Source organism: Nematolebias whitei, chromosome 15 (assembly GCF_014905685.2).
Source record: "Nematolebias whitei isolate Nwh7 chromosome 15, NemWhi1, whole genome shotgun sequence".
In the NCBI taxonomy this organism is placed as follows: Eukaryota; Metazoa; Chordata; class Actinopteri; order Cyprinodontiformes; family Rivulidae; genus Nematolebias; species Nematolebias whitei.
In genome coordinates, this window is record NC_056512.1 from 38,110,131 (window position 1) to 38,120,315 (window position 10,185).

Sequence of the window (10,185 nt, forward strand, 5' to 3'; positions counted from 1 at the left end):
AATCATTACGTGTCAAAACAGGTACGGAAGAAAAGACAAAGAATGAAGAGAAACGATGTTGATTTAAAAAACGAGACGCGTTTAATGAAACCTGCACAATAAAAACTAAAAGAAAAAGGCGGGAGGTAAATTTAGAAGAAGGTGTTTGTCCTGACTCTTGCAGTTTGGACGTCTCCTAACTTTTCTGATCAGTGATCATTTCAGTCAGAGCTGGTTCGGTGCAGAATGTGTGAAAATGTTTGTTTTCTGATTCACATCAAAGATAAAATAAAGGAGCCTCGGGGCGACGAAGAGGAGGAGGAGGGTGTGAAGGGCGTGAAGCGGCCTGCAGCTCTGCCAGATCACACAAAGTCTGAAGAGTCAACGTGAAGACGAGCTGAGACATTATGAGTGTCGGAGAGGAGCAGCAGAGGGCAGCATGTCGCCATCACTCACCTGAGGACTCACCTGAGGACTCAGGTTCACTGATCTCAACTGAAACAGTTTGTTTAAACAGGAGGAGAGAGACTGTTGGATTTATGTTGGTGATTTGTTTTATAGTTACATGGTCACCCACCACCATCATAAACAGGTGGGTGATCATCTAACTGCCTGTGTGTTTGTTTGTCTGTTAGCCAAATATCTCATGAACCACTGGACATATTTGAATGAAACGTTCAGAAAGCAATCATTGAACAAACATCTATAACTGAACAACGTTTGGAGTTAATCTGTTAGAAGATGGCCACCACAGCTTGTCAACATTAGAAAACTCATAAATGGGCATGATTCAGCCACTTTTACAGATATTGAGCGAACATTTGGGTTGGTAGTAGCCTAGAGTAGTCCTCGGTACATGCTCTGAGCACAAACAAGTTGAGTGAAATTTATTTCTAAAAGTTTGCCAAAAACCTGTTGAAGCTAACTCTTTCTGTTAGCAAAATATTTCTTAAACCAGCAAATGTATTTTAATTAAACAAGTCAAAAAACATTACTGGATGCACATCTGCAAAGTCAACCCAATTCAAGATGGCTGCCACAGCCACGAACCTTAGTAAACACCAACATGGCTACAATAGAGTCACTTTTAGAGGTTTTGGTCTTTTTGCTGACAGTCACCCCCAACACATAATCTGAGCACAACACAGTATGATATTTTACTTAAAATGTTGGCAATAATGTTTGGCATGAAATCTTTCTGTTAGTAAAATATCTCATCTCATAAACCAGTGGACAAATGTTTATGAAACTCTCACAAAGTAAACACCGAGTGAACGTCTGCAGCTCTTGAACATTTTGGAATCAAAGCAAATCAAGATGGCTGCCACCGCTTACTGATATTAATACAAAACAACTATAACTTTTGCAGATATTGAGCTAAAATTAAGGGTGGTAGTAGCTGAGCATCATCTCCATGATATTCTCCGAGATCTTATTAATGTGAGATTCATTTTGGCCATTGTGGCAGCACAGGCAGCGGGTGATATGCATCCTCAAAACGTTTCAAAGTATTTGGCTGATTTAGAGTCCTGAAGTCTAAACAGGTTTCTGGCTGATTTTAGCATCATTCAATTTTTGAATGTTTGTCTCTCAACTCATATTTTTAGACAAAAGGTTTTTAAGGTATTGAGCCGAGGACATTTTGTCCCATCGTCTCGGTGACGTTTGGGACAGATGCTTGAGTGTCTGTGGGGACACAGAAAGATGATGAGATGTTAAAACACTATAGTTTAGCTCGTGGAACAGGAAGATAATGAATAAAAGTGTTCCGAGAACGGAGCCTTGAGGAACCCAATTCGATCGGTTCCACCCAGAACACGTGTTGGAGATGACTCTTGGCTACTACCACTTCCAGTCAGCACAATATTTGTAAAACCAACTGAGTTGTAGCTATTTCTGTGTTATTTGAGATCAGTTAACTGCGGCGGCCATTTTGATCGGTGTTGATTAAAAAAATTAGGAGTTGCAGACAAACGTGATGGATTTTCCAAGAGTTTCAGTACAATTCACACCTGTTCATATTTTGCTAACAGACAGACAAACAAAACAAACACACAGGCGGTTACATGATTGCCTGCCTTTAGTGGCAGTGAGGGTCTTTATTCTAATTTTCAGTTTCTGCTCGTCCGTGTTTGTCATGTTGAAAAAAGACAGAACTCAACCAGCTGATCTGAACTGGTTTTATTGTTGAATCTGATCTGAGGTCAGTGAACAAAGAGGAGCTGCTGAGAGACTGCTTCAGTGTGTCACAGACGAGGAGGTCGTGGAAGACGAGGAGGAGACCACCTTCCCATCCACCACCTCCTGCACCATTGTCACCACCCGCTTGGTCGAGGTGGAGGAGGACAAGGAGCTGTGGACCAATCAGAACAAAGATAAGATGAGTGTCTGCATCACCTGCCGGCTTCACTTTGAGTCCCGCAATGTGATAAGGCCTCACCCGATGGCCTCTCCGTCCAGCAGGCGCCGGTACTCCGCGATCTCCATCTCCAGTCGGGTCTTCAGGTCCAGCAGGGTCTGATAATCACTTCCCTGTCGCTCCATGTCAGCCCTCAGGTGCACCAGCTGGTCCTCCAGACTCGTAACCTGTAGACCACACACAGGTGAGACTTTAGCTCCACCCACTTCTTTCCTCCCGAACAAACAGCACAGAACGGTTCCCACCTGCATCTGATAGCCGTTCAATTTCATGGCGTATCTGTTCTTAATCTCAGCCAGGGTAGCTTCCAGAGACGCTTTCTGCACAAAAACCACAGAAGAAGAAAAGTTTGCCTTCAAATCCAACACAAACGTTTCAAAACTAAAATCCCAACATCCAGAAAAAAACATATTCTATTAAATTTGAAATGTTTTGCATTTGTAACGATGCTGTATTTGTCGTCTGTTGTTTGTTTGTTGTGTTGCCGTTGGCGACGCTCACCATCCCCAGCATGGACTGCAGCTCGATCTCCAGGGACTGCAGCGTCCGTTTCACTTCTGTCACTTCGCTCTTGGACGTCTGCAGCGTCGCCGTCTGAGACACCACCTCTTTGTTCAGGGTCTCTGTCTGCACACACACACACACACACACACACACACACACACACACACTCTCAATGGGTCAGTGTGCACATGGACCCAGGACAACAGGAAGTGATGTCACGACGTGTACCTTGGCCTGGAACCAGTTCTCCAGCTCTTTGCGGTTCTTGGCGGCGACACCTTCGTAGTGTTCTCTGATCTCCTCCATGACCTTGTTGAGGTCTTGAGCGGGCGCGGCGTCCACCTCCACATGGACCTGACCGCTCATCTGAGCGCGCATGGCCAGCAGCTCCTGCTCACAAACAAACAAACAAACAGGTGAAGGGTTTAGTGAACTCTTCAATCTGTTAGACTAAACCAGTTTCTCTGACTGGATCTGTTGTAAAATCTAAACAAAGCAACGTTGATGAAACGCCTCGGATCAAGACTTTGGACGTGTGTAGCAACTTCTCACCTCCTCGTGGTTCTTCTTGAGGTAGATCAGCTCCTCCCTCAGACTTTCGATCTGCATCTCCAGGTCCGTCCTGGCCAAAGTCAGCTCGTCCAGAACCCTCCGGAGACCCGCGATGTCGCCCTCCACAGACTGACGCATTGCCAACTCGTTCTCATACCTGTAAACAGTGATGAAGAGGAACAGTGATGAAGGACAGGAGCGATGATGAGGAACAGTGATGAAGGACAGGTGTGTTGACGGGGAACAGTGATGGACAGGTGCGTGGACGGGGAACAGGTGTTTCATGCCGACATGTAAAACTTGAGACGTCACAAAGACATCAGACAATAAACAGGAAGTGAGATCAGACCTGATCAGGCGTACTGATCACATGATCAGTTGGACTCACTTGGTCTTGAAGTCGTCAGCAGCCAGCCGAGCGTTGTCGATGTTCAGGTGGACGGCTCCGTTCACCTTGATGGCATTCTGAATCTGGAGACAGGAAGTCCATCATCATCATCATCATCATCATGAACTCTCAGGCATCACCTGACTCCTCAGATCCGATTCAGGAAGGTCGGGTGTTTTTGATCTTCTTTTCAAACTTTAATCTATTTTAATAATCTGGATCCAGATTATTCTGAGGGGAATTATAATGTTTTTATTTTTAAACGGAGTTTACAGATTAAATATATAAATTTACCTGAAGTCTTTCTGTTTGTTACCTGAGATCCTTTCAGCCTCACAGACAGAACAACTAAACGTTACGTGTTTTACAGGTTCGACCGCCAGACTCCTGCACCTGCAGCTCTGAGGACCAAGATGAGGATGAGGAGGGGTTTTACCTTATCAGTGATCTCACTGATGGTGCTGTAGAAGCCGCTGTAGTCCCGGGTGGAGGGCCCCACCTTGTTCTCCACAAACTGCCGGATCTTCAGCTCCAGCTCGGCGTTGGCCTTCTCCAGCCGCCGCACCTTCTCCAGGTAGGAGGCCAGACGGTCGTTCAGGTTCTGCATTGTGAACTTCTCGTTCCCGACCAGGCCATCGTCCAACCCGGACCCACCGAAGCTCATCTGGGAGGAGTAGCCTCCACCCATGGAGGAGTAGCCTCCACCCATGGAGGAAGAGGAGATGCGCACCCCGGAGCCCCCAGCCCCACCGTACACGCTGCCGGCTCTCATGGCGGAGATCCTCGAGCCGTCTCCAAAACCCACCATGGAGCTCCCTGATCCGATTATGGAGCCCCCGGATCCACCCACGGAGGAGCGGATGGAGTGGGAGGAGGAGCGGGACATGAGGCTGGAGGTCATGGTTTCTGCAGGAGCTTCAGTCAGAATGAGGAGGTCTGAGACTCTTGCGGCTTTTAAAGGAGCTGCAGTGAAAGCAGCTGTCAATCACAGCTCGGCCCACAGCAGGAACGTGTTCGGGTCGGGCCTCCTGAGCTGGGTGTGGAGGGGCGGGTCAGGTGGCCTGTCTTATCGGCTGCAGGCTCTTTACGGCCTTTACTGCCTGTTGAGACGATAATCCTCGGCTGCAGGAAGACAAAATGAGAAGCTTCAGGCTGAGGTGGAGCGTTTCTGCAGAACTCCCTGCAGCTGCTCTAAATCCTCAACATTCATCAATGTCATGACAGAACGGAGCTTCGGTTTAGTTCAAGGTCAAAGCAGAACTCAGACATTTTTCATCTCCTGTCAGGACCGAGCCAGGAGCCGTCACGTCTCCTCAGCTTCATCTGCTCCATTCTTTTTGTGCATCCAGATGGATCAAGATGTTCTGACGAGTTCCACAACAAACCGGTCCAAACCAGCAGAAATAAACATAGTTCCTCAGAGGAATGCCTGTCGCCCGCCGCCTTCATGCCCAGGTTTAAACCCAGATGTGCTGTGACCCATCAGAGCTCGGAGCACGAGTTCTGGAGGACTCTCAGCTACTACCACACTGAAGCTCCTCTGTGTGTAGAAATCATGAAGTTAGCTGTCACGACCATCTTGACTTGACGGGTTCAAAGGATGATCCATTTATTCAAACCTGTCCAGTTGTGCATGAGATATTTTGCTAACTGAACCAAACACATCAGACAGGTGCCTACAGAACCTCGACCCAGCCAGCTGAACCAGGTCCGGAGACCTGCAGAACCTCTGTGAGGATCATGAACTTGGACTTCTACAGCTCCTTCAGAACCATCCAGCTGTGGGGAGATGATGTGCTCTGTGGAACTGGAACCAGGACTCTCCAGGGTCTTGGTCTGGGAAGATCCTCAGCAGCATGGGGGCCACAGCGTACAGTTCTGTCCCGGTTCCTGTTCACCCTGTGTACAGACCTCCAGCAGCCCTTCCTGCAGAACTCAGTTCTTCAGAACTTCTCGCTGATTCAGCGCTCGTTGGTTCATCTGCAGCTGGACGCCACCGAGACCAAGGAGAAGGTTGTGGACTTTAGATGGAGGAGGTCCAGACCAGCCCCAGAGAGAGGACATGGAGATCTTGTCCTGTTCCTTGGACTAGAACTCGACTGGACCGCTCACGTGGGGTGCTGGAAACGGGTCAAAGCCAGTTTTACTGAAGATGACTCAGATCCTTTAACATCCGTCTTCTCATTGAACCAGTACCTAGAGAGCTTCAGCCTGAACCAGCCCTGGATCAGAACTTGGTCCCCTACAGGTTTGCAGGGGACTGAGCATGTACAAAGCATGCTGGGAGCTCATCCACCTGAAGGTCCAGCACTTAGAACCCATCAGAACCGAGAGGATCGGGACCAAACAAGAACAAAAGCCTTTAGTTTGTTCAGAACAACGATGGACAGAGACATGGACAGAAAGACAGAGGAGATATATGGACACAGTTGGAGAGGATATGGAGGTGGTTTGAGTGAAGACAGAGGACACAGAGGACAGAGGGAGATGGAGGAGGATGACTTGCTGTGGAGACATCTGAAGAGGGAAAAGCCGAAAGAAGAAGATTGAATCCCTTCCTGACAGGTGGAGTTTCTTCACTGACCCCTGCAGGTCTTATTAACAGGATCTAAACCAGATGTGGGCCAAACGTGGCCCGTGGAGAGTCTCCATCCGGCCACATATACCCTTAAATGAAAGGAAAGCAACTTTTTAAAAAGTTGAGGGAAATCTGCATTTTAACAATAAAAAAAATTACGAAAAATTACGAAAACTTTTAGATGAAAAAATAAGCTAAAGTTTTTGGGAGTTATGTTCCTAAACAGCCTGAACCTTAAATGATTATGAGGACAGCTGTGGCTGAGTGGTTAGAGCAGTCGTCCTCCAATGGGAGAGTTGGGTGTTCAATTCCACCAGCAGTCACATGCCGAAGTGTCCCTGGGCAAGACACTGAACCTCTCATTGCCTCTGATGTGTGTCCCATCAGTGTCTGAATGTGATAAAGCTCTGATTATTCTTTGTACAGATCTAGTAGAGTGCACGAATGAATGAGGACACAGATTGTTGTAAAGAGTCTTGATAAGGTAGAAATGAGCTGTATAAGTACTGTCATTTACTATTTAAACCTTAAACCTATAACTAATAATTATAATTTAATATTTCTTCTATATTTAGGTTAATATGTTGTCACGAGCCAGTTTATTAAGTTCCTAGAAAGTGTTGCTACAAGAAATCCTGAAAAACGTCTTCCAGATTATTTGTCCTGAATCAAATCGATTTGTTGCCCTTTAATTGATTTAAAGATCTTCATTTGGCCCCCGATGATTTAAACCCTCAACAATCTTCTACAGGACCTGATGAAGAGTTTGTCTCCTGAAACAAGAAGCTCTCTGCAGGAAACATTACAGTTTAGATTATTTGGTTAAATCTCAGATGTCAGCTCTTAAATGAGTAAATTTCACCTTCCTGAAGGTTCCCTCCGACTCTGAATGTCGCCTCGTGGCGTTCTTTGTTCCAGTCGGTCCACTTCCTGTTTGTCACATCCTGCTTTGATTTATTTCAGGATTACTTGCTGTACGACATCAAATTTATCTGGATTAACTGTTCTTATCACGGTGGAGATTTATGGTGGAATGTGGACACACGTTTGGCGTCTGACCAGAACTGGAAACTTGTGAAAAACTAGTTGCCGAAAGAAGCAAAACAGTAGCTAAAAACTATAATCTCTGACTGGAGCCAGTAGCTGAAGCAGATTTCAAAGGGAACAATGATTTTAAAGGAAGTGAAAAGATCTCGTGAAAACCTTGAGAAGTATCAAACAGAACTTGTTGCACCATCTCCTGATGGAGCTGGACGTTCCCTCCGTCCCTCCCACAGATAATCTTTTCTCCCTCCAGAGGAGTCCAGGTCCGTCCTGGGGTCTCCTCCCAGTGCCTGGAAAACCTCCATAAGGAAGCATCCCCATCAGTTGTCTGAACCTCCTCATGAGGAGGAGCTCCCAGCTCACCCTGATGATCAAGCTCCTCACCTTGTCTTCAGGGCTGAGCACAACCACTCTACAGAAGAACCTTTTGGATCCAGAATCTGGTCCTTTCAGTCCTGATCCACACCTCCTGACCACCGGTGAGAGTTTGAACAATAAACCCAGAGCTTCGTCTTTCGACTCAGGTCTGTCAAAGGCACTGTGCGAATCTGGGACGGTGACCCTGAGGCGGTTGATGGAGACGGCCGGACCAGACTTCTCCAATGTCTGAGAGGTGGTTTCGTTGCTTGGGGTCCGGTCTGCCAGAGTGGTGCAGCGCTCCCTGGACCTGGTGAAGGAGAGGAGGACAGCTGGGGAGGAGCATCTCTTGCAGCTGTGGTCCACGGAGAATCGCCCACCTGACCCAACGGACCCTTTCCCGGACATCCATTTGGATCCTAACTTTGCGAAAGACAGTGGTCCTCTGCTACGCAACACAGAACCAAAGATAGACTTGTGCAGAACAGGTCCAAAAGTACTTTACAAGATTTACTGTATGTTAAGATCCTGAACAAGAGAACTCTGCACAGCAGAGCTGCCAGTGTGTGGGACGACAAGCTCAGAGGTCAGAAGCCCCAGTGGAGGACACTTTATAAACCTCCACCTAAAAAACGGACTGGCGATCTTCAATGGAGGATCCTTCATGGCGCCATTGCAACAAACTTTTTTGTCGGTCATCAAACCTTGAGGTTTTAAACGAGTGTCCTTTTTGCAGTTTGTCCGAGTGTTTTTCATGTTTTTACAGATTGTGTACGGCTGATGACTGTTTAATCTAATGACGAGGATCTTTAGCCTTTTTGACAGTTTTCACCAAATCTGTTTTTATTAATGGAGTACATTACAGCAAAGCCACGAAGTTTAAATCTCAAACTTTAAACTTTTTAGTGGCCGAAGCAAAAATGTCTGTTTACTTGTGTCGCAGGGACAGACTGCAGGCTGGACCTTGACTTGATGCCGTGGCTCTGTGGAAGTGCAACGTCAAGGCCAGACTGGCGTTGGAGTTTTGCTTCTACAGAGCCACTGGACACTTGGAGAACTTTGTGAAACTGTGGGGATTTAAGAAGGTTTTATGCACCATTTCTGATCAGGGACAACTGCAGTACAACAAGCTCCTTATGTAAATATTTTATTTTAAGCTTGTCCTGATCACCTTTTTTTTTAACACTGCTGTGTTAGTGTGTAAAAAAAGTTTTGTCAAAAAACCCAACTTCTTCTTGTTCTTCTTCTTCCATCCTCAGGAACAAGACTCCCAGATGCCTGGACTTCTCCACTGGAAGCAGAGCCTGACCCCGGCCCAGATGTAGTGGTCACCTCCAGAACCGGCACCTCAGACTAGGAGGAGCCGAGACTCGTCCTGGTGGCTGTGAACACTTTGGTGCTCGTTGAAGCCGAGGCCTGAAAACGCCAACAGAACATCATCATCATCATCATCACTTTTAGTGATGTTTGTTGTCTCAGCTTTACACAACTTCTGTTTTAACTTGATTTATTTTGTTCTTTAGAATAAAGAACGTGGAGTTTCGTTTTCACAGAACCAAAAAGGAAAAAGCAGCTAAAGAGAATGGATGGAATCTCGTCTTTCAGGAGCCAAAGTTTCAATCAGCTAAAAGAACTGAGCGTTTGCAGCGTCCTGCTCTTGGTTTCAGTCCTAGATTCTTGCCAGACATCTGTCATCGTGTTTTCTTCATAATTCAGCTCTTCTGAAACGTTCTGAACCCTCACCCTGATTCCTCCTAACCTGCCACCATCCAGTGTTTATGAACACCTCTCCCCATTCTTTGATAAAAGCACACACCCACCTCACAAAGACTTATCTTTCATCAGCGAGCCGCTCACGCCCTCATCAGCAAAGTCAACATCCCCGGTCAAAACTCATTCAGTTTTTCTGTTCAGTTGTAAACCGGTGAATGTGGACGGACCTGTTTCTACACCCACAGGTTGATCTTCGACCCCTCTGCTGGGCTCCTGCCTTTACAGAGCACGAGCCTCATCCGACCCCAGAATCTGCCATGTTTGATTTGTTTTCTGCTCGTTGCACTCCAAGTTCAGGTTCAAGTTGTGTTTGTCATATGCAGGTTAACAGTACAGTGCTCAGGATGAGAAGAACTGATTTGACTCACTAAAAAAAAATCAAAGAACAAAGAAAACAAAAAATATTAAAGCATGCAATAAGGGTACATAAATAAAGTACCAAAAATTGAAAAAGTAATTATAATATTTACATTGTCCTAAAGAGAGATAGTAAACAACAACATGGTAGAAAATAACAGTGCAGCATGATGAATTTGAACAAATAAATATTTCAAGTTAGTAATATAAGCTAAAACGCACGATATATACATA

At 46.1% G+C, this 10,185-nt stretch overlaps 1 protein-coding gene across 1 annotated transcript; it reads right to left on the reverse strand.

The window, feature by feature from the left end:
- Positions 1-2,143: 2,143 nt before the first annotated feature.
- Positions 2,144-4,765, reverse strand: LOC119421823 (keratin, type I cytoskeletal 13). The gene is made up of 8 exons (XM_037689186.1): positions 4,279-4,765; positions 3,843-3,925; positions 3,455-3,611; positions 3,131-3,292; positions 2,900-3,025; positions 2,644-2,718; positions 2,420-2,565; positions 2,144-2,332 (listed from the first exon to the last, which is right to left on the reverse strand). Exons 1-8 carry the CDS (start codon positions 4,741-4,743, stop codon positions 2,218-2,220), a joined length of 1,329 nt encoding a protein of 442 aa, XP_037545114.1. The 5' UTR covers positions 4,744-4,765; the 3' UTR covers positions 2,144-2,217.
- Positions 4,766-10,185: the final 5,420 nt, after the last annotated feature.

What these genes read in the sequence shown, in the direction of transcription:
- LOC119421823 (XM_037689186.1), bottom strand. Translation starts at nt 4,743, where the DNA reads ATGACCTCCAGCCTCATGTCCCGCTCCTCCTCCCACTCCATCCGCTCC. An exon ending in TCAGTGAGATCACTGATAAG is followed by an intron (nt 3,926 to 4,278) that starts GTAAAACCCCTC and finishes TCCTGTCTCCAG; the next exon opens with ATTCAGAATGCCATCAAGGT. An exon ending in CTGGACGGAGAGGCCATCGG is followed by an intron (nt 2,333 to 2,419) that starts GTGAGGCCTTAT and finishes ATTGGTCCACAG; the next exon opens with CTCCTTGTCCTCCTCCACCT.